The 23392-nt window shown below is 44.4% G+C and overlaps 2 protein-coding genes across 14 annotated transcripts in view; one reads left to right on the top strand and one right to left on the bottom strand.

The window, feature by feature from the left end:
* BPTF (bromodomain PHD finger transcription factor) overlaps positions 1 to 12005 on the top strand; it is a 52401-nt gene extending 40396 nt beyond the window's left edge. For 8 of the 11 annotated variants that reach the window (XM_039715904.1, XM_039715902.1, XM_039715899.1 and 5 more), the window contains 7 exons: positions 1350 to 1575; positions 1973 to 2316; positions 5490 to 5663; positions 6561 to 6753; positions 7642 to 7726; positions 9415 to 9601; positions 11098 to 12005. In XM_039715904.1, coding sequence (XP_039571838.1) covers positions 1350 to 1575; positions 1973 to 2316; positions 5490 to 5663; positions 6561 to 6753; positions 7642 to 7726; positions 9415 to 9601; positions 11098 to 11134 — 1246 coding nt within the window. In that variant the 3' untranslated portion in view covers positions 11135 to 12005. The other 3 variants (XM_039715905.1, XM_039715898.1, XM_039715895.1) reach the window with 2 other exon arrangements.
* A 2679-nt stretch (positions 12006 to 14684) lies between these two features.
* CUNH17orf58 (chromosome unknown C17orf58 homolog) lies at positions 14685 to 23378 on the bottom strand. 3 transcript variants are annotated; one of them, XM_039715919.1, is made up of 5 exons: positions 22996 to 23378; positions 19005 to 19517; positions 18843 to 18923; positions 17143 to 17334; positions 14685 to 16268 (listed from the first exon to the last, which is right to left on the bottom strand). In XM_039715919.1, exons 1-5 carry the CDS (start codon positions 23048 to 23050, stop codon positions 15784 to 15786), a joined length of 1326 nt encoding a protein of 441 aa, XP_039571853.1. In that variant the 5' UTR covers positions 23051 to 23378; the 3' UTR covers positions 14685 to 15783. The 3 variants fall into 3 exon arrangements, with proteins under 3 accessions (XP_039571853.1, XP_039571854.1, XP_039571855.1); XM_039715920.1 differs by lacking the exon at positions 22996 to 23378 and adding an exon at positions 21307 to 22065; XM_039715921.1 differs by having other exon boundaries at positions 14688 to 16141; positions 22996 to 23368.
* Positions 23379 to 23392: the final 14 nt, after the last annotated feature.

The following is a 23392-nucleotide window of genomic DNA, read 5'->3' as shown; positions in this document are numbered from 1 at the left end:
AGTGTTTGTCATTTATCTTGGGATTATTTTGACTCCTTTTCACACATGCAGTGGCTCCAATTAGATAATCACAAGTGTGTGTCAGATACTAAGAAAAAGAAGAGTATGTTCTATAAAATTTTGATCATCAAATCACAAGCTCAGTTGATTACAGCACTGTCCCTGGGTGCCACTCCTTTACTGTTCACAGTTGCATAAAGGAAAAGATGTATTGGATATTCTCTTCATTTCATGGTGTCAGATAACCAAATAGGTGTTTCGACTGACAAAAGCCCAATTTAAGAGAAAGATGAAAAAAATAGTTCTAACTAGCTTGGTTAGTGGTGCAGCTGCTTTTCCATCTCACTGATTTATTCTTCTTCAAAAATACAATATTGAGCTCTTCAGTCTGTGGAAAAAAATGGACTAAACCAAGTAGATACAGGGCAGGTATAAAGAGCAAACTAAACAAAATTGTATGACCCTACAAATATTTATCTATATATTCCATTGCCATCAAAATCCAGCTGTCTATCAAAGGACAAAATATCTGAGAGCACAGAGTTGCTAGCAGCTGCTTGTCCTGGCCATTGCTATTCTGCTGTTTCCTCTCAGCTCAGTGGGAGTTGTTTTTCATGGTCACTCTGGCAACAAGAAGCATTTGGTTTTCTAATGGTTTTGGAAAAAAATGGGAAAGGGAAAAATAAATTCAGAAGAACCAAAATACATTCATTTCTAATTGAAATATAAAGCAAAATAAATGAAAGGTGCAAAACAAGTGAGCAGGAAAATAGATTTATAGTTGAAGGTACAACAAGCAGAGAAAAAACCAATCTTGAACTGTTATTAGTGGAGAAATTTGGAACTGTTTATAGTGAATTCTATACAGTGAAAAGTGTTTGTCAGTCCTTATGCCAAAACACAAAATCTTGGTGGTGTTTTGTAGTCACTGGAGTATAGGAATATTTATTTTTTAATAAGTTACAGGCTTCCAACTCAGTTTCATCCTACATCAGAATAAAAATCCAGCTCTTTCAAACAAATTGAGGAAACTGAATTGAGTGAAAATCTCTCTCTAAAGCCAAAGCTTTGTTGGGAATCAGATGGGGGAGGGGAGGAACAATTAGTACTCAGATCATTTAAGTGAAATTGGGATTGGCCCTCTTGAGCCTAACAAGGGACTTGATCTCTCCCAGCAGTGCTCTAGTAAATAAGCAGGAGTGGAAGCACTGGGTGTTGCTAAATTTACCTTGTACATCTTAGGAAATACAATAATGAGCTTGCAGTGACTGGAGAATTGATTCTGCATTCTCAACTGGGAATAAACAAGCAGGTCAGCACCATGTCCTTCTCCTTTATTCCTTCCCCAGAATGATTGTGTGCAACCAAGTGATGAAATATATTCTGGATAAGATAGACAAAGAAGAAAAGCAGGCAGCTAAGAAACGGAAGCGAGAAGAGAGCGTGGAGCAGAAGCGGAGCAAACAGAACGCGACCAAGCTCTCAGCTCTGCTTTTCAAGCACAAAGAGCAGCTGAAAGCTGAAATACTGAAAAAAAGAGCACTTCTGGACAAAGATCTGCAGATTGAAGTGCAGGTAAGGACAGAGTCTCAAAGGCTAATTTATGTTAAGCTGAGGAAAATATTTTTGTGTTAATCTTTGTCTGTTTGCTTAGTGAGATTTTAAGGGAATTTACAGGAAGAAGCTGTGGTTGTGGATCTCTGCAAAGCTGCTCTTGTGTCCTTTGAGGGAACTGAAATTACCTTCTTTCATGAAACAGCTTCTGATAAGTTACAGCCAGTGGGCCATTGTAGCCCAGGAATGCCATCCCTTAATATTATGTGAATTGTAGGTTCAAAACATGAAAAAATGCATATTTAAATGGATTCAATTGTTTTCTTTTGGTTAAGGTTGGGGATTTTTGCCTAGATTTTAACCCTTGCAATAATCATATGAAATGCCTCCTTCTATTTATTCATTTAATACACTTCAGGAGGAGCTAAAGAAAGACTTGACTAAAATTAAGAAAGAGAAAGAAAGAGCCCAGGCAGCAGCAGCTGCTGCAGCAGCCGCAGCCGCCGCGGCCGCCGCCGCTGCCCCACCAGCACCGCCACCAGTGCCACCAGCACCGCCACAGCTGCCAGCAGCCAGCGTCACCTCCTCCTCCTCCACCACTGTCCCCGTGCCAGTCTCCTCCCAGAAGAGGAAACGAGAGGAGGAGAAAGATTCCTCAGCTTCCAAGTCCAAGAAAAAGAAAATGATTTCTACTACCTCAAAGGAAACGAAGAAGGACACAAAGCTTTACTGCATCTGTAAAACGCCTTACGACGAGTCCAAGTGAGTAGCGATGCCACAGCCCCTCCTGCATGGCCTTGGCTTTAGGGTTAGTGTCAGCTCTTGGTGCCAGGTAGTGCTAGAAGTGGAGCTAGTGGCAGGTTATTGCAGGGATCACTGAGGTGAAGAGAATAAAGTCTATTTTCCACCAGCAGTTACAGATATTAACATCTCGATTGATACTGTTACCGTGCGTGGTTTATATTGTACTCGTTTGCATGTCTCCATTGTGTGACCTTCCTGTCTCACATGCACATACTCCTTTCTTTTTTTCCCTCCGCTCTGTTACTCTTTCTTTTGCCGTTTTGCCTCTGCCTCAGAAGCAAGTGACAATTTGGTTTGAGCAATTCCTTCGGAAGAAGTAGCTGATGTTCGGTACCGTCTTCCAATAAATGACTTTTTTTTGTAAGGCAGTACCAGTAAGGGGGCTCGGAGTCACTGGACTGCAGTTCACTTTGGAGAATGTTTCAGGGAGAAATGGTTTCCATGCATTATTATTTGCATGCTAGGGTTGATAAAAATGAATATTCAAGCATTTGATAAAGTGAAAACTGCAGTTCTCTGTAGTTTGATTCTACTGTGAATGAGGAAAAATATGCTTCTTCACAGTGCTTGTGAAGAAATGGTGTAAGTGCTGGAGGGGAGAATCCAGTGGATTCCAGGGGATAGTGTTCTATGTTGCTGCTTAAGCTAGAGCTGACTAACAGCAGTAGTTAGTAATGGTTTTCTCACGTCTGAGAGCTGTGTAGAGATGTATGTACAATAAATTTGACTTCAGGTCAATTCCAAGTGAGTGTCGATACCCAAAAGTAAGAACTGGTACTGTTTGATAGTACTTGAATGGCTGATATCAGGGGAGCCATAGATCTGGAGTGGTGCATTCACTCCATGGGTCATGGTTCTTTACTGCACAAAGTTTAGGGCTAGGACTAGGGGACCTCCTGAGGTTCCTTCTAGCCTTTTTTGGGTTTTAATTGTGTCTTTTAACAAAGCTGAGGTATTTGAGGGTTTTTTCACCTTGGTTTTGAGTAGCTCTGACCATTGCACTGTGACTTCAGTGTGGGAAATTGTGGGCTGCTCCTTGGACTGCCAGTGCTGCAGGAAGAGCAGAATGATGCTCTGGCTGTTATGTCACTGTTACCTCTGAGAGATGTCCCCAGCCTCTCTTAACTTTGTGTCAGGTTTTCTGTCACCCAGTGTACTTAGGAGGGACCCTGTTCTCTGGTTGTGATACCAGAGGTCTGGGTGTTACTGCATCTGGACTTAGTGAGTGAGCAAAGGGATTTGTTTGTCAGACTGTGTTGACTCCAGTGGTCATAGAGTGAATTTTGGTAGCTTGAATTGAGAACAGTGCTTCAGTGCACTGAATAAAAAAAAAAATCAAGAAAAAGAAATGCTAATAACTCAGTAGTATTCTTAGCAGTATGACTGTGAATTTTAAATTTGATGTTCCTACAAATGGTGTCTGTACTGTTGAAGTATATAATCCTTTCACTGTTTGGAAAGGAATTAGTCAAGATTTAAAACAGTTTTCTGAGAATTTTAAATTTTTTTTAAATGTATATGCAGACATTGGATCGTCCTCTTTGTGCGGGTGTCTCTTTTCTACTTCAGAAAAGATAGATGTGCTACTTGAAAAGCCAAGTTGTGGTATTTTATGAATACCCTGTGTATTTTCTCTGGTTTAGTAAAACCTTGTAGGTTGTTTTGTGCTGTGTATTTTATTGCAGGTCTCTTATGTTTAGTTCTCTTTCATGATACTGCAGGATTATAGGGATTTGCTGGTACTGTTTCCAAGGGTGGTCAGTAAGGATATCTTTCTAAGATTCTTACTAAGAATCTTACTGACTTATTTTTTAAATCATAATGTGGCACCTGCTCCACATTGCAGTGGCAAGGTTTAGCATCTACACCTGGATGCAAACGTGTTCCCACATCACCAGGAGCAGACACAGCCCCTCTTGGGAAGGGGTGCAGGCTGAGTTACTGGCAGTTGTCAGAATCTATGCCTAGCTGTTCTTTATGGAAATTGAGTTGTGTGATATTTATTTTAGGATTTGCCTGACTGAAAAACAAGAGAAAAGGCAGGATCTGAGCGTCCAGGATGTGTGCAGAGGCCCAGGAAATCAGAGCTGCTTCCTGTGGCACATGGGGTAGCTACTGCCCTGTTGGTGCTGTGGTGTCCCCAGGGTGTTGCCTGCAGGCTGACAGGGTGGCAGGAATTCCTACAGCAGCACCTGGCAGGGGGTTGAGGTCTCCAAAATCCAGGAGGATGGAGGTTCTGAGTCTGCTTGCTTTTGCTTAGGCAGAGAGAATGGATGTGAGCGTCGCCCATCTGGTTGTCACTGGTCATAGGTGTGTTCTGAGAGATCCATACACGAGTTACAAACATCCTGGCATAATATTTTACACTTTTGTCACATCATTCTGTGCAAGGTCCCATCCCCATGATTCTGTCCCTGGTTGCCTTCACTTTGTGTCATACCATACCTGGTTCTGTCACACAGCTGTGTCTGAGAGGAGACATTATTCACTCAAAATTCCACTTTGTCACAGTTTTAAGTAGTTTATTATCAGTTTTTCAGTGCACACCCCCTTAAAAAAAACCCACCAAGATTTCAAATTGACAATCATGCCCTGACCCCATTTTCTTCCGTGTCATGTTACACCAAGATGTACCTACACACTGCTGGTTGCATGTTCTTGTAGTGTACTCGTAACTCCTAGTTGGTGTTTGCGCTTTGCTTTTGTTTTTTAAATTAACTGAGACCTACATTTTCAAACCTTAAGGAAATGTTTCAGTGGCTTTTGAGCTGCAATTTTGAAAATGTAAACCTTTTCCTTTGGCCTTGTCTTTTTGTGCCTTTGACAGTTTTTCACACATGCATTGAAGTCAGTAGATTTTTAGCCCATAGCTTTGTCAAAGTCTGGTTACATAATAATATGTACATATTAATACATGTGCATTTTGATGAATTGTCAAATTGAAATTGACCCAAGTGACCTTACTGCCAGTCTAGCTGCAGCATGAGTTGTTAGTTTGTAAGGAATAGGGAGCAGGGAAGCTGAGACAGAAAGTAGCCCAGCATCAAGTGCATCAGAGAGAAATGCAGGGAAAAGTGCCATGCCATTTGAAATGACAATTACATTGTCATTTTCATTGTGAACACTTTTAGGTTCTATATTGGCTGTGATCTTTGTACTAACTGGTATCATGGAGAATGTGTTGGAATCACAGAAAAGGAGGCTAAGAAAATGGATGTGTACATCTGTAATGAGTGTAAACGGGCACAAGAGGGCAGCAGTGAGGAGTTGTACTGTATCTGCAGAACACCTTATGATGAGTCGCAGTGAGTTCGGATAAGAACCTCTTATTCCATGTCTAGGTAGCAAAACTGCTCTGACTGTGCTTTCCTGTTCCTTGCAAAGAGTAAAAAACGAGTTATTCTGCATATATTGTATTCATTCGTAATACAAATTGCTTTCCAGTAATTGTCTCCCCTTCCCGAATGTTTCTGTTCAGTAAATGTTTAGGAAAAGTCAAGTCCCTCAGGGCAGTCAAAATGTATTGTGGTTTTTATTTTTTATTTTTAACAACAAACTACTAAAACACCATGTGCTTTAAATTGGGATTTCTTTTCTTTTTTTATTTTATTTTCTTTAACAGGGGATGGTTAGAAAGACTAAAAGACAAATGCTGTATTTAGTGGATTCTTTTGTGCTTAAATCTGATCTGGCTGGAGAACATAATTTTAGTATGGGGGGGTATATGGTTGGTATATGATCATATGTGTGTGAATTATATACATCTTTTACTGTAAGGCTTTGTGTCATAGAATACTCCCTCTGTATTCAGTTACAAGGCTGAAGCTTCCATATGAAAAGTGCTTGTGTGGAGTGAAACAAGCCCTAGTTGTAGTCCAGTTTGTGCAAAATACATCTTGAATTGGTTTGGATACTGGCTGGGTGAGGCTTCTGGCTTTACACTGTTCCTTTCATCTCTAAAGCAGAGGAATTATTTTTGAAATCTTGATTGCTTGAAAGTATAAAATTTAGGAACATGTTTTGAAATGGTCTGTAAATACAAAAGCAGTCGGAGTAGAATTTGTCACTCTGAAATCTGACGTTACCTGTTGTCTTTAATCATGCCAAGTATCTCTTGTGTGCAGGGATGGCAGGTTGATGTGTTTAAATGTAAGCTGGACTTGAGCTAGATGAAGGCACTGACCCTGCTTTGGCCCTTGCAGATTCTACATCGGCTGTGACCGCTGCCAGAACTGGTACCACGGGCGCTGCGTGGGCATCCTGCAGAGCGAGGCCGACCTCATCGACGAGTACGTGTGCCCCCAGTGCCAGTCCACGGAGGATGCCATGACTGTGCTCAGTCCACTCACAGACAAAGACTACGAGGGCTTGAGGAGGGTGCTGCGCTCCCTGCAGGTGAGGGGGCAGCCCAGCCCCGGAGTGTGACAGAGCCAGTGCTCTGGGGGAAGGGCTCATTTCTCCTTACTGGCTCTGAGATTTGAGGGGATAGCAAAGCTGTGTCAGCCTCAAACCTGTGCTGGGGAAGATTTACAATAGTTAGTAAATCATTGCTCCAGGGTGGGTGAAACTAAACAATCCCTTCAGTGAAAGGCTTTTAAAGGAAGCAGCTTTAGAATCCCAAAAGGCAGAGTGGGAGCCCAGCTGCACAGGGTATGGAACAGAACAGTGTTCTGTTCTCAGATCAATTTGCTGTGGGTTGTGATCCACATTTCCTTACTGAATTCAGTGTTAACCAGATTTCAGGAGTGTTCTCACAGGGATCATTATCAGCATGTAAATGATGGCATCCTCATAATAAGAATTATGCACAGTGTCTGATATTTTTGGTTTGTCTGTCACTCCCAAATAGGCTTTTCTGCTACAACTATAAGGAATTTTTAAGAATTCTGGTAAAATTCTTAAAATTATGATAACAGAAATCCTGTAAGTAATATTTTGCATTTCCTGTATTTTACATACATTTATAAAAGTTTATTAATTTCAGGGTACTTGAAAGCACTCTCAGTAAATCCATTCCATACTTTTCCATGCAGCCTGTTCAGCACAGTATCCTGTTATGTCTGAATTTCAGTTTCCTGTTTTGAAGCCCAACTACTGGGTCACTGACATTTAAAACTTTACCCAGTCATCAGATGAGAACTGATTCCTTTTCATATAATGCTGCACCTCTTCCTGAAATTCAACTCCAGACCCCAACAGATAAAAGGATGAAAATATTTACCTATTAGTAGTGCCTAATTTAACTTAATTGTATGTTTTCATTCTCTCCTGTTTCCTTGCCAGGCTCACAAGATGGCATGGCCATTCCTAGAACCAGTAGATCCCAACGATGCCCCAGATTATTATGGTGTCATCAAAGAGCCAATGGGTAAGTGCTGGTGAGAGCAGCCTTTGGGTTTGGGCTTTGGAATAGCAAGTTCCTTTCCTGCTGACCATTTCCAGCCAGATTTTGCAAAATACACAGGTTAGGCAGGTGAAACACTGTGATTCTCACTGATGCATTCAGAAGTTCATGAGGGCTGCTTTATCCACTCTTAGGCTGACTGCTTCACCCTGAATGCTGCCAGCCTTACAGATGAAGGTGGAAGTCAGTGTAACAATAGGATAGAATTCATGTTTTCAAATTTCTGTATTCAAAGAGGACTATTTTTTTTCTGTCTTTGTAATGAACTTCTCCTCCAAAGGTTGGGATGTGTGCTCCAGAGGCTGAGGAGGAGGTGATGCTATGGATGTGTGACAGGCACCTTAAGATGGAGTTCAAAATTATCTTAATCTGACTTGATAGTATAGTAAATTTTGTATTAGGTGTAATTTGTCTTTAAAGCTGCAGGGATAAAAAGGATTCAGATGTTGTGGGCAAAGTGGAAGGGGGGATGCTGCACTTTCCAGTGCTTTACTCTGATCTTCTTAGAGCTCACCAGTTAAAACTGGATAAGCACTTGCATGTGAAACCTGGGAAAATCCACCTCCTGACAGAAATGGTGTTGGGAATGTTATTCCCTTCCTTACAGTGTTGAACCAATACCTTTTCAGATCTCTAAATGAGAGCCATTGTGTCATTTGAGCTTTCTCACCTACTCCTTACTCATCCTAGACATAGGAAAGTTCAGTTTAGTATCTTGGCAAAATGTGGTATGTTGACTGAAAGTAATATTTGGTTTAGGAATTGTGTCCTTTCCTGTTCCAAAGCTTTGGACTGTGCTGTTATGATAATGCTGAACATGATGGATGGGTTAAAGGAAAGCTCAAATAACAGTACTATTGATGGAGCAAACAAAAGTGCATTTAGCCCTTTCTGGCTTAAGTAGGAGGAGAAGACATTGGTGATACAAGTAAATCTGAGCAAAATACACCAGGTACTCCAGACCCATCTGCAGTTGTTTGCACACGTTCTGGCATCACTGGTATTACAAAATAAGCACCTTGATACATTTTCTAAGGGCAGATACTTGTTTTTCTGACTAGAAATGCCACTAGACATTTACTCAGCTGTATTTTTATTTGAGAGGTTTTGTTCCTCTCCCTGTTTTTAATTGATATTTGCATTAGAATAGGACAATTACTACTCACATCACCATTTCTGTCTCCTTAATGTGTCTGGTCAGTAAGGATGAGAGCTCTGGCATTGTGCATGACCCTGCATTTGAAATCTCTCATCTGTGCCATGTGTGATGTGCACATGCCCAGGAGAATTGATAGCTCACTCAACTCATTCAGTTGATAGCTCATTCAAAGCAACGCAGGAATTCAAAGAATAATCAGTAGGTGATGGCTGTGACATGTACAAGGTACCTGGATCCTGATTGTCTGACCTTCTTTTCCCTTCATTTCTTCAGAAAAAGTGTGAGCTCCTTTCAAAGGTGTTCCCTGGTCATGGTGATTCTTGCATTTTATTGAATTTACCTGCACACAACATATTCCTGCCCAAGGGTCTCTTCTGAGAGATTCCTGGGAAAGCCTCTGGTCTGGATAATGCCTTGTTTCCCAGTCTTGACAATGTAGATTTCTCTTTAGGATGAAAATCTCTCATTTAAATAATCTTTGGTTTCTTTCAAGACCTTGCTACCATGGAGGAAAGAATCCTGAAACGCTACTACAAAAAGGTCACGGAGTTTGTGGCAGACATGACCAAAATTTTTGATAACTGCCGTTACTACAATCCAAGTGACTCCCCTTTTTACCAGTGTGCAGAAGTTCTCGAGTCTTTCTTTGTACAGAAACTAAAAGGATTTAAGGCAAGCAGGTAAGCTGGAGTGTTCCTAACCACAGGTGTTGTGTTGGCCCCTGAAATCTCCATTCTAAACTTATCTTGTGTTTGTGCAGGGATTTGTTGCTCCATGCACTTTTCTGGAAAATTTTGTCAAAATTAATGCTTAAATATGATTTTGGGATGGTTACTTTGGAATGTTTATTCAAAAGGAGCTGTTAAAAATTTGGGTGGTATCATGAATTTTCAACATTTGAGTGATACTTCAACTTGTTGCTGCAGAAAACTTAATTTCTGATCAGGGCAAATCCTGTGTCTGAGTTGTGCTGATGTTCTACTCTGCAGTAGATACTTCTCGTGCTAGTAAGAGACAATCCTGCTGTGAAGCTTATAAGCCAATGAAAGAAATTAAAGTACTTCAGTGTTACTCCTCTCATCTTTTTATCATTTTCCACCTTTGAAACGGGGGAGTAAGTAAGGTTTAAAGTAGGGTACAAAAAATGAAACCAAATTAAAAATTTACCTTTCAAAATTAAACTTCTAATTTTTTTTTTCCTGAAGAAGGGCTGATGTAGAGTGTTTCCCTTACACAGACATTCCTGAAAAAGAACATGCATTTTTCCTTCCAGTTCAATACTGTAAGAATGATTTTTGTCAGGTGGTTTTCAACCCATGTTTGTGTCACTGCCTTTAGCTGGGTCCCCAGCACTCCCTGTGCTTGCACACTGATTTCACTGCTGCATCTTTTTTGTTCTTGTTTTTCATTTATACCATCCATCTTCTTTCTTTTCTTGCAGATTGTGATATCTTTAGTCTGAACTTTTTAACTGGAATCAGAACTGGATGTTGGGGTCACTTTCTTTTACTGTACAAATCCAATGGCATTAAACTGCCCTAAAAATCCAGATCATTTGTCTAAAAAGTAAATGTTGTTTCTGTTGCCAGCAGTCACACTGGTGAACATAATTGTATTAACAAAAAAATTGTTCTGTTCCTCAAATACTGTATTGAGAAAAATGAAAAATTCATCGTGGAAACCTTGTATTCTATTTTTAGTTTAAGTCACTAATAAAACTGTGAATGTCAAAGAGGAGTTTCACTGAACTCTGCTTAGAAAAATGTGATTTTAACATGCCTGTTCAGTTTTTTCCTATTAAGTTAATCCAAAGACTTATTGAATAAATTTAAGCAAAGTAGACCTTATTATAAATATTAAAAACTAAAAATGTCTTTTTGCTTTCCTTTCAATGGACTACTATTATGTAAATATGTGAGTAAAACTTATTTCAGGCATTTTGGAGTATCCCAGTGACACACTGCATTTTACAAGTACTGAAATATTTGTATTCTGGAGGAGAAAATGGGCTTAAAATTCAGAGCAGGAATGATTATTTTTTCTAAAGGGGAAAAAAACATGAAAGCAATATGGTGGTAATTCCCTTATTGTGATTTATTTTTGGCTACACCTTGCAGCAACTGTGTTCTCCAAACTGAAGGGTGCTTAATTCTTCACTTTCTTCTGTACTCTGCAGGTCCCATAACAACAAACTGCAGTCTACAGCTTCTTAGAGTTCAGCGTGTTAACCAAACACACGAGCAAGGATCTGGTTGTCTGACAATTTTTAATTAAGGAGCCAGATGTTTTTAGTCAGGTTATCCTGACAAGACTTGATGTAAACTGCGTTTTTATTGGTCACAACAGTCAGATTATATTCTTGGCTTATTTTGTCCAAAGGACAAAGAAATAAAAATCAGCAGCACCACTTTCTTGTCAAGATCAAATTGTTGTACTATTGTGGCAGAAGCAGGAAAACTTTGTTTTGTTGAAGGAGAGAGAGAAAGAGAGCAAGAAAAAAGATACAGTAAATGGGGTCACGTTTAACTCCATGGAAATGCCACGTCTGTTCTTCAGTGAAGAAGCTGGTTTAAAGTCCACACAGAAAACTTTGACTGTATTTATTTATTGTTGCAAAAAAGACGCTTTTTTATTGCTGCCCTCATTTGTCAGCTAATTATTTTTTCTTATAAAATCCAGCCCTGGTTCCATGTAATCCATTCTGTATCTTAACATGATTCCTGTAGGTAAAAGTACAAGAAGACCTCTAGATGTCTTTTCTTTCTATGAAAGGAGCTGCTATGTACACATGTGCACACACACAGGACTGGGAATCAACAAGGAGTTTATCATTCATGGTAGATAAAAACAAGCTTGCATAAAATTTGGGCTGAGTGGTCATGGACTACAGACTCTGTTGCCTTGAATATAACAAACAGTACAATTTGTCATTTACTCTGCACCAGACTGAACTGAGTGAAATCTATTTGAAGGTATCTTGTTTGTAAACATTTGTCAGATTCTAATTTTTTTTTCTTTTGTATTAAAATTCAAAATATGGATGTATATGAAACAAAATAAATGGAGATCATTGTTCTCCCCACAGCAGTAGGTGTGTTTGAGTGTGCGCTGCCACGTGTGTGAGACACTTTGGGGATCTGTGCAGGAGTGTAGGGATTGCAGGAGCAGGGGTGGGAATGGCCAGGGAGTGGGACCCATCCCCATCAGACATTCCACAGGGTGCCTGGAGGGCTGTGCAGCTGGCACAGGGCAGGAGCTGTGCTGGTTCCAGCCCTGCCCGTGCAGCTGGCACAGGGCAGGAGCTGTGCTGGTTCCAGCCCTGCCCGTGCAGCTGGGACAGGGCAGGAGCTGTGCTGGTTCCAGCCCTGCCCGTGCAGCTGGCACAGGGCAGGAGCTGTTCATGGTTCCAGCCCTGCCCGTGCAGCTGGCACAGGGCAGGAGCTGTGCTGGTTCCAGCCCCGTTATCCTGCTCAGACATTCCCACAGGGCAGGAGCTGTTGCTGAGGTGTTCCTGCCCACTGGAGCTCAGTGACCTTTGCCAGGTGCTCTGGGAACATGGAGTGCCACCTGGAATTGTGTCCCTGGGGGCTCCTGCCCTGCCCTGAGGCTGAACTGGAGCCCAAGAAGATGCAAATTGCAGGTGAGGAGGCTTCTCCTTCCCTGGGTGTCTGGCTTGCTCTGGTGCCTGTCTGCAGTTCCCAGCCCTGGTTTCTCTGCAGCTCCTCACCCGCCTGACCAGCCTTTGCACTAACTCACAGTCAGCTTCTGTTCTGCAGTGCTCTGGGATTTTCCTGATTTATGGATAAGCTCCTTTTGGGTTTAACCTCACACCTTGCTATGCAAGAACCTCCTCTGTTATTTTTCTTAAAAAAGATGTTGCTACTGACCACCCTTTCTTACACTTCCAGCTCAGGTGTTCAGGTTCTTCTGGGGGGATTTTATCTACTAAAAACCCGTGTGTTTTTGTACATACAAATGTTGTCATTTAACCAATCTGTGAAAATTACTAATTGTTCAGTGTGAAAACAATAATCCATTTATGCTTCTGAAAGTCAAAGAGTAGTTGCATTTAGGTTATGTTGTCCTTTGACGTTTTTAAAAAATGCTGCATATTGTAAGCATTGTGTTTTAATGGGACAAGGAAAAATCTCATCTTTAGCAGCACTGGGACATATCCTGCATCTCATCCCAACTTCTCAGCATTTCTGTACTATTTATTCATACCTAAATCCATATTGACATGGTTTAAACCTTTCCTACGTGTAGGCAATAGATTGCTGTTTTTAACAAATTGTGGCAAACCGAAGAGTACTTTTTTGTACCTTATAGGACACATCATCCTAGACAAATAAAGTAATGTGTTTGACATGGATTTGGTGGTGTTTCTAATGAAACATTGATAATGTTATTGGATATAGATCTTGGTTGATTAGGGAAATGATCCATACATGCAATTTAATGCTGCTTATTAATCACCCAACCCAAACCATTCTGTGATTCCATGAGAGCCTGTTTCAGTGTGTCCAGTTGCCATTGGGCAGGTCAAGCTTCTTCTCTGGATTTACTAGTGGTGATGTTTTATAGTTAAATGGTGTTACAGAAAATAAATCACTTGTAATTAATCCCCACCTGCCATCAAGCATAAAGTTCATAAGATTTGTGATCTCTGCTCAGTCCTTGTCTTCTTTGTATTTTATAAATTATTGCAACAGTTGTTTTGAAATGGTCATGTGTTGTAAGATATTGATAATGTGAGCTGTGCCAGCTTGATTTTCCTTTTCTGTCTCCTCAAATTTGAAGTAATTATCCTCAATCTCAGTTTAGTTCATGCAGAAGTTAATGGAGATTTAAAGTACAATAAGAAGTTGGGCTTACCCAAAAGTCTCAAGTAAACTCCTGGACAGGCAGGGTGAGAACAGTTATTCCTTTACACCCAGATTTCTGTGTGGTGGCAGCAGAATTTTCCATAGTTATCCCGCTGGAAAGGAAATTACTGACTGTCAGGTACCAAAATTACCATGGCAGCTGTTGAACATCAGTGCCCTCCTGTTCCCAGTGTGGTTATTGCAGGGAGGGTTTTGGAATAGCAAGTGCAAGACTGGAAATCCTGGTCTGGGAATTGTTCAGGAGGTGTGTTTAGTATGTGATGAGCCTGGTGACAACAGTCCTGCTCTGCTCCAGCCCTGTCTCAGTGGGACTGTGACACACAGGGATTTGTTGCTCAGTGCTGTGGGAACATTTTAAGGAGGGACCTTCCAATGAAGAAGGGAAAGGTAAGAGGACTTGTAACACAGGAAGAGAACGTGGGATAAATCACTTTTCAGGCTCATCTGTATCCCAGTGTTCTGTGTCAGTTATGGGCACTGAACTCGGGCTTGGGGTGTCCTTAGCACTGTGTTTGTCCCTTCCCAGAGCCAGGCCCACGTGTTGGGTTGTGCCCACGCTGCCCTGGGCTGCAGCAGGACAACAGCAGTGGGGCTCTGCTGCTGCTCTGGGATGCCTGGAGGAGTTGCTGCTTAATCCCTGGACTTCCCCTGAAAATAGAAAGAAAGAAACTCGAGATGCACTGTAACCCTTCCTCCTCCTGTCCCTCCCAGTCACTCCAGAGCTTTGATTCGTTGCCAGAACAGTCCTTCTGCCAAATCAAACCCCCTCCGATTTTCTCAGGAAAATTCCGTCAATCCATGCAAAGTCTTTCACATGCCAAAAGTGAGAAATGGTGTTTTTTAGGTAGACTCATGCTGTGAGTAAATTTCTATCCTCCAGTAAGAGCCTTGTGGGTCCCAAACAGGGGATGTTTGCTCTTGGTATTTGGCTCCGTGTCAGGAAACACTTGATGCAGTGTAGCCCATCCCATCCCCTGCTCCGTGGCTTTCCAGTGGCACCAAATGAAGCTGCAGAGGTGTGTGACCAGTACAGTGTGTCAGAACTACCTTGTTTCAAAACAGAAAATGCTTCTATAGAAGCCACTGCTTCCTGTGGCAGGTCACATCATATCGCTGAGTATGTGGGGTTTTAAGCTGTACTGCATTTTTTACATTTCTTAACATAAATATGTATCAAATCCTCAGCCAGCTTGTCACACAAGGAGATGCCTTTGTGCAACATCATTACAGAAGTTTTTTGGGTCTTCCAGAACCCAGGAGACAATGAAAGAAGAACTTCATGAGCATTTTCTTAGTTTCTTCTACAGACTTATTATTTGTGAATACTGACTGGGAACAACAAACATCTCAATTTCACCACACCAAAGGTAATAAAATATTGTCTTTTTGATTTAAAAAGTAACTTTGCTCTTGTGCAAGTACAAGCTTGGCAATATTTCTGCTGGGGAATGGCATTCAGCAAGCTCTGGGACAAGGTGCCCTGGCACACCCAGTTTGTGCAGCCCGTGCTCATTTTGCATTCCCTGCGCCGTCACTGGTAAATGCAACCAGGCATTTGTGTTTTGCAGTTCTTGATTTGCTTTCAGTCAGTGCTCATACACTCAAATTATTACATTCTATTCTGTATGCTTTGTGTGAACATCCAGCTCTGCTGGAAGAATGGTGTGATTTTCAGAAATACCATGGACATGGTTGACGAGACAAAAATAATACAAACGGTACTCAGTGGTATTGGTTTCTCTGAAATCAAATGCTTTAAGCAGAACTGTGAAAGCACAGTGAACATCCTGTGTAGATAAAGTTGTGGCATCATCTAATGTGTTCAAGGTGAAGGGTTCAAAGTGCAGTTGTGTACTGCTGAAAAAACTGCCAGAATTTTGCATTACAGTCACTACAGATTATTCAGGGCACACTGCAGCAGGGGAAGCAACAACAACCTGTGGCTCTGAAAGCAGCTGGAGCAAATTCACGGCCGGTTAACATTCCCTGGAGTGACTTCTGCGCTGGGGCTGCCGGGGGTGCCTGCTGGAGGCACCCAGCGCTGGCTGCAGCACAGAGGCCGCGGCTCCAGGCGGGAGCGCTGCCATGCCAGGGGCGCTCCGAGGGCGCGTCCCGCTGCTCCCGTCCCGGACGGAGCCCCGGAGCCTTAGGCACACTTGGAGCGCGCCGCCCTCACCCTGAGATCGCTTTTCCTGGTGAATCTCCTGGCGTAGCCGCTGCCGCTGCCCAGCCAGCCGTCCCCCGGGCGCAGCCGCCCGCGCAGCGCCGGCAGCAGCTGGGCGGGCACCCGGCGGCGCTTGTGGTGGATGTGCCCCATCACGATGTACCTGCTGCCTGCAACGACACACACCAAGCCCACAGCGGCGGTCAGCAGCGCTGGGAACAGACGGGAAGTTGTGCCTGTGGAAACGTCCTGGACACGGGGCACCCTGAGCTCCGCTGGCACGGAAATGGTGATTTGCTGCTGGGGGAAGTGCTGCTGTTTGATAAACTTGCACTTAAAAGTGTTACAGATGGATAATGAGATGATTGGCTCTCGCAATTAAGGGATAAGTATTGTGTGAATATTAAGAAAAGCTTTAGTGATGTACGGTTATGTTGTTGCAGTTTAGGTGTCCTCTGCTCTCCCCATGGTTCCCTTTCCCCTGTATTGTTGCCATCAGACAGCCTGGGCTGTCCAGGACAGGTAAAAAGGTGAGCACATCTGCCCCTTGCATGGGGCAGTGGGGAATGGAAGAGCTCATTGCTCAGGGGGTGAGCCATGGCAACACCTGACCTCCAATCCAGTTACAAGGAAGCAGCCTGCACCGACAAACGGCAGAGAGCTGACTGACAGACTTTGGGAGGGGCTGATGCAACCCCCAGGGTGTAAAAGACTGAGCATCCACCTTGAAGATGAACCAGCCACGTGGTATCCACGAGGGCAGTTCCCAGTGCTGCGAAATTTTCCTATTTCCTTTTGTTGTATTTTTGTCAAGGTTTAATAAACCTCTTTAAATTTTCAGAGTGAGCAGTTGTTTCTCACAAAAGGAAAATGGAATGACTTAAAGACACCAGCTTAAGCTCTTGGTTGTATTGTTTTAGGAGCCCTGGAAACTTGCCATCATTTTGGAACTGGACAGAATTAAAGGGCTGCACTGGTACCTGACTGCTTCATGCAGCTGGTTCTCTTGCAGAAGTTTTAAGAAACTTTTAAGAAAAAGGTCTCAACTTTGAGTAAATACTTTTCTTCCAAATTCTCCCAACAACCCAGGCTAAGCCTATTAAAGCAGGGCAGACTGAGATTGCAGTGCATGCAGAGAAACAGCAGAATGGATTTAGCTGGAATGATTTACCAAGTTTGAAGTCTGGGCATGGTTTAGTGCAGTTCCAAGTATCCACAACCAGGATGTGAGCTCGGAAGAAGGCGGCGTCAGGAGTGACGTACAGGCGGCTCATCTTGTACAGCCCAGCACTGTCCACCAGGAGGGTGATCCACTGCACCCCATCCCCCAGCTTCTCCAGGTTATAGACAATTCCATTCACTGCTGCTTAAAGGGAGAGGGAAAATAGGATCAGGTTTTATATCGTGGCAATTTTCAGGGTATGTCTGAAGGCTGTAGTTTGAAATGCTGTGAAGGAAATGTCAGCAGGAATCCTTTGGCTCAAGAGTGGGCAGTAGGAATTCAAATAATCACATTTGGTGAGGTCATTGCCTAAAGTTTTGCTGCTCTGCAAACCTTGTGCTTTACAGGTTTGAGATGTTTCTTAGGGAAGAAGGAAATAGGTTTAGTACCATTTTCTATCCTGCTATATAAAAAGTGGGCATACTTACCTAACAAAGTAAAATTTTCAAATTTAAAACTTCCCAATGAAGTACAAAGCCAAGCAGGTAATGAAACACTTTGGCTTTTGAAATAAAAGGCCCTTGTCATACCAAGAGACAGGGGCACGTGTAGGTTGTGTTGGGAGCTCAGACAATCACTTCATGCTGCTCTCCCAATCTCTGGCTCTGGCAAATGCTGAGCTGAGTGCAGGGCTGGGAAAGCAGCTCTGTGTCAGTGGGGCCACTGCACCTGGTGTTCCACCTGCCTCAGGGGGAGAACTCTCATCCAGTCATTTATTCTTTTATCTGCACTGTAAACATAAAGAAAGGAAAAGCTCTCTCTGATGGCTGCTGTGGAACCTTGGCTCATCTGTTGCTCAGATTTTTTTCCTACCTGTCCTTTCAATTTAGGAGCAGAGCTGTTTGTTAAGGGCTAAAACACACAGAGGTCGGGTTGCTGTGGAGCCCATGTTGGACAGGAATGTGTGAGAGTGGTAAAACCAAAGCAGGACAGCATTTGTAGAAAGCACTTCCTGACTTCTCCATTTAGAGAAAACAGATGTCTCCTAACGTGTTTATGTTCTACAAATGGAAACATCTGTTACCACTGGGCTTGTATTTTCCTTATCTCTTAAAATACTGTGAGAAAAAGTTGGTATCTGTTTCACAACTCTGTAAGCACAAGGCAGGGTTTCAGTCAGAAAATGCTTGTCCTTAAACAAAGTCTGTACAAAAATACCAGGCTGTTTCCTGCCACCTTTAGTTACATCAATGTGAACACAAGGACTAAAGACACTGAATCCTAAGGAACTTCAAGAAGAATCCTCTCTACAGAGAGGATCACAGCCTTCTTTCTGTTTGGTTCACCATTTTATTTTAATTTCAAACTTCAATCCCCAAAATCAAACTTGGTCTAAATAGTAATAGATAAATAACCCAGCTCCAATGTTTAATCTGAGAGTTCTAAAACAACTGGGTTTTTTTTCAGTTCCACTGACTAGTCCCAAGGACACTGTTCCTCCAGAGGAAACAGAAAACAGGGCAGCCCAAGGCAGGGAAAGGATAATGTAAGTGTTTATGAAGAGTTGTGATGGGTCCTTTTTGAATATTTGGTAATTATTTAACATACTTACCGTATCTTAACCACAGTATTTTAAAAGCAGCAGCGCAGTATCAGCGCCAAGTGCGCAGAAGGTGCTCAGTGCTGCGGGCTGAGGGGACAGCACCTACCGAACTCGCTGGCACAGAGAGCCTCCCCTTCATCGCGCTCCTTCCTGCACTCGCTCGGGCACACCTTCTGCCTGTCACCGTCTGCAAAGGGCACACACAGCCTGAGGGGGGCCCAGGGCCGTGCCGGGGGCAGCCGGGGAGCCGTGGCAGCGTGTCCCTTACCTTCCCCCAGCGCGGCCCGGTACCCGGGCGCCCCGCGGTTGGTGACCCACGAGGGTTCGGGGATGCCGCTGGAGGGCTGGGGCTCTCCGGAGGGCATCCCCTTCCCTGCTCGGTTGGACTCCCCCGGGTCGGGGCTCGGCTGGGTGCGCAGCAGGGGCACGGTCCCCGGCCGGGCCCGCAGGCTCCCCGCGCTGTTGGCGGCCCCGGCCCGCCCCCGGCCCGTCTGCGGCCTGTTGGCCCGGCCCGGGTCCGGCGGGCCGGGAGGAGCCCCCGGGGCCGGGCTGCCCGCGGCCCGCAGCTGCCCGAGGTGCTTCCTTTGCCCCGTGCTGTTTTCCAGGGAGGGCTCCGCGCGTTTCTTCGTGTCGGAGGCGAGGGCCGGCAGCCCCGGGGGCCGCGGCTGCTGAGGGGGCGCGGGCGCCATGGCCGGGCCCCGCGCTGCCGCCTTGCCCCGAGCTGCACCAAAAACATCTTTGCTGAGAGCCTGCCCGGGCTTCTCAGCGTACAGCACGGATCCTACAGGCAAAAAAAAAAGAGAGAAAATAGTGTTTTAAATGTTTTATTCCAAGTGCTTCAGAATGGGAAGATTTGAGGCTCTAATCCGTAAGTGAGGCCTTCAGCAAATAACCAACTCAATAAATAAATAGCTCAACAGATGAAGCACAGTAGAGCTCCTCGTCCCTCTACTCAGATATTGAAGGTTCAGTACAGGGAATGCAGCTGTGTGAACAAAACAGGAGATTTGCATTTTTACTTTATTATTGTTGCAAATTAAAAACAAACCCTTTTCTCCAACCCCTGAATCTCCAGGGAGCATCTGAGGAAACAAGGTTCACGTTGCATTTGGGATGCTTGTTTAAGAGACCATGACAGCAGAACTTTTTGGTTTTCCCATGCATGGGATGCCTGTTGACAATGTCATCCAGACTCTTGAGCGCCTTTGGATACTGCTGGAAAGGTCTTTATCCACAGATTTGGATCTCTGACTTGAGCATGTAGTAGCAGTAATTAGGCTAATGCTGCTGAGTAACAATTATTTCAAGGCTTTGCTTAATTTGAGAGGACATTTGAGAAAGAGGAAGTGTCTGAGAATCCAGGGGGAAAAAATAACGTAATGGCACTGTTCACACAAGCTGGGCAATCGCCTACACTTTCATTTACAGCTTCACCTTGATCTCTTGAGCCTCACAAAGAAAAAAATTACCAAAATATTTAGCCAGGCAGGAGAGAAATTTCCCCTGGCAGTCTGTTTTCCTTTTCCTTTAGACCTTCCCTGCAGGCTTGGAGTGAGCCAGCAGAGTTTTCACACAGCTCACCCACACACAGCCTGTCTGGTGCTCGCGGCCGTGGCTGTCCTGTGTAGGAGGCTGCTCCCAGCTCCTTGTGTGAAAAGAGAGATTTGACATACACAGATGAACAACGTCCTGGTTTATCTCCTACAACTGACTCAACTGCTGACCTTGCCACTTCTCCCCCTGTGCTCTCACCAGCTGCTGTCATGGGAAAGATTCCCTGATATTTGGGCCGGCCACACGTAAAGTCAAAAGAATGTCCATGGAGAGAGGGGTGGAAGAAGTCCAAGCTGCTGAATGCAGCAGGCAAGGGGGGTTTGGAGATGGTTCAGCGTGAAGCTGTGCCCTCTGAACAGGTGTCTCAGACTTGGGTGTGTAAATAAACCCTTCTACCACTTTATCACGCCTTCTCAGTCACGGATTGTATCAAGAAATAGTTCATTTTTCTCTGCTCAGTCTCTTCAGGACCTTGAGGTTCCTCCTCCTGTACCAACATATTCCTGTCTGGTTGTTGCAGCCTCAGAAATACGACTGCAACATAACCAACTCTCAGTGGAACAGATGTAAATGCTATTTCTGTTCTGTCAGTGAGGCACTAAAACCCAAACAAATCCATTCAGGACGCCTTGCTGCAAGGCACACTGAACATGTTAAAGGCAGTCAGACACCTGGAGTTACAGGTGAAGGGGACTAAAAGAAAACGGTCACATACAAATTATATATATAAAAATCCCAGATGCAGAAGCAAATCCAACTTCACCTGCCACTGGTGGCTGGCAGGACAGAGCAGCACCAGTTCCCTGCCTGCTTCTGCCAGGTGCTCTTAATTCTTCCCAATGCTGGCAAATTAAATATTGCACTCTACATTCCCATCCCACAAATGTTTCTTTCTTGAGCCCTTACTTGCTGAAAAGGCTGCAGGCTGGGGGCTGCCCGGTTTGCAGGAATGTCTCAGCCTCCCCTGCTCCCCGAGGCAGACGTGCCCCAGCCCCGTCCGAAGGGAACAGACTTACCAGAGGATGATCTAATGACAAAGCAGAGGAGCCAGAACACTCGGGCTGTCATTTTGAAGTAAAGTTTTTCCAGACTCAAAATGAGCTGGAGTCTTTTATGCCCTCCCCCCGATCCATGCTAATGAGAGGCAGCCTGAGGGGAAACGGGAATCACTGGCTGGACAACCCACTGGAGCAAGACCAAGCTGCTGCCTCACCAGCGTGCTCCTTCCCAAAGGGAGCAACCCCTGGCTGCATCACCTGTGTCCTGGGAATAACACACCCACGCGTGGTTCCGGCAGCAGGGTTTTATTTTGGGGAGAGCCTTGCCCTCCTCTGGTGCTCTGTAGGGGAAAATCACAGGGAACAAGCATGGTTTTGGTGGCTGTGGAGAGCTGTGTTCTGGGGGGCACTGGGAGATGCTGGAATACACCAGAGCCCCGGGATGCAGGGTCTGTCTGTAAGGATGTGCATGGCAATGGAACATATCTGGGGATTTCTGGCCACCTCCAGTGATACAGCTGCTAATCTCCTCTTTTACTTCCAGGAACCAGTTTCTGTGATTCTTTTCAGACTGAAAAATGCAGTAGTGACTGTCTAGTCCAAGGGAAAGCTCTGCTGATCCCACACAGCTTTATTTTTAAATCTCTCTTTGCCATCATGAAGAACTCTGCAAATTTTCACACACCAAGCCAACCCTGATTTGGATTACTGAATTAAGAAGGCTTATTTCTATGTGACCTTATTGCTACACAAGATTTCCATTGTGACAGTTTAACTCACCAGCTGCTGCTGGGTGCTGTGGAAGCTGCTCATGACTTTAAGGGACAATCAACAATTTAAAACTCCATAAAGGCACTGAAAGGCTCCTGAAACCCACCCTTGACAGGAAAATCTAACCCTCAGCAATGCCTGTGGCATGGGATTCAGCATTACTTAGTTTAAGCAGCTTGTTTTGTCCTGCCTTAATTAAACATTTCAATAGGATTCCCAAAAGCTTGGGGCTTTGTCTGCAGCAGCCATGGGTGAAGATACCGAAATTTCACCAGAATAGCATGGAAAATAAATGACATTTCACCACATCTATTGCTCAAGGAGTTACACTTTTACCGCAGCACTTACTAATCCTTGTTTTCCTCTGTTATTTGAAACGTTTTAATTCCAGAACTCTCCCAAGATAGCTATTACAGGAATAGGAATGTAAACTGAGGATGAGGGAGAGGAGGGCTCCTCCATTGCTTTGGTGAGCAGCAGGAACCTGCAGCAAGCAGCAGCTGGAGTGTGAGCGCTAGCACTGGGGAGGGAGGAGATGGAGGGATGGATGGAGGGATGGATGGATGGATGGAGGGATGGATGGATGGATGGAGGGATGGATGGATGGATGGAGGGATGGATGGATGGATGGAGGGATGGATGGAGGGATGGATGGATGGATGGATGGATGGATGGATGGATGGATGGATGGATGGATGATGGATGGATGGATGGACGGACGGATGGATGGATGATGGACGGATGGATGGATGGATGGACGATGGATGGATGATGGATGGATGGATGATGGACGGATGGATGGACAGACAGACGGATGGATGATGGATGGATGATGGATCGATGGATGGATGGATGGAGGGATGGATGGATGGGTGGATGGATGGATGATGGATGAGTGGATGGATGGACGTACACACACATGAGCATCCCACAGACCTGTATGCCAAGGGTTTTTCTGTTGAATTAGCTGGTGGTGCAATTCAACCCTCATTCATGTACGGCTGTGTCTGCACTGTTTCCCCAGACTCTCTGCCGGGGCAGGATCTCCGTTAAGAGCGCTGTAGTGGTGTTTGGAGCTCTCCCAGCATTCCAGCACCCCCGGGATGCAGCGGAGACGGAAAAGCTTTCCCAGCTGTGCTAGGCAAAACAAGGACGGAAAGCCACGTATTTGCCTAGTGTTCCCGTACACCAGCTGATGGAGACTCACTCGCAGTATCCCTGCCGGGAGGGTGGCTTCAGTAAGCGGTACGTTGTACGCGGGCATGGAGTGCTGGCAGGCCGGGCCCAGGGCAGCTGCGGTAAAAGAGTCGGGGGTCCCGAGCTCGGGGCGGCC

Source organism: Passer montanus, unplaced genomic scaffold (assembly GCF_014805655.1).
Source record: "Passer montanus isolate IOZ18808 unplaced genomic scaffold, ASM1480565v1 scaffold35, whole genome shotgun sequence".
Lineage (NCBI taxonomy): Eukaryota > Metazoa > Chordata > Aves > Passeriformes > Passeridae > Passer > Passer montanus.
The sequence above is the reverse complement of the archived record's forward strand: the minus strand, read 5'-3'. Positions and strand labels throughout refer to the sequence as shown.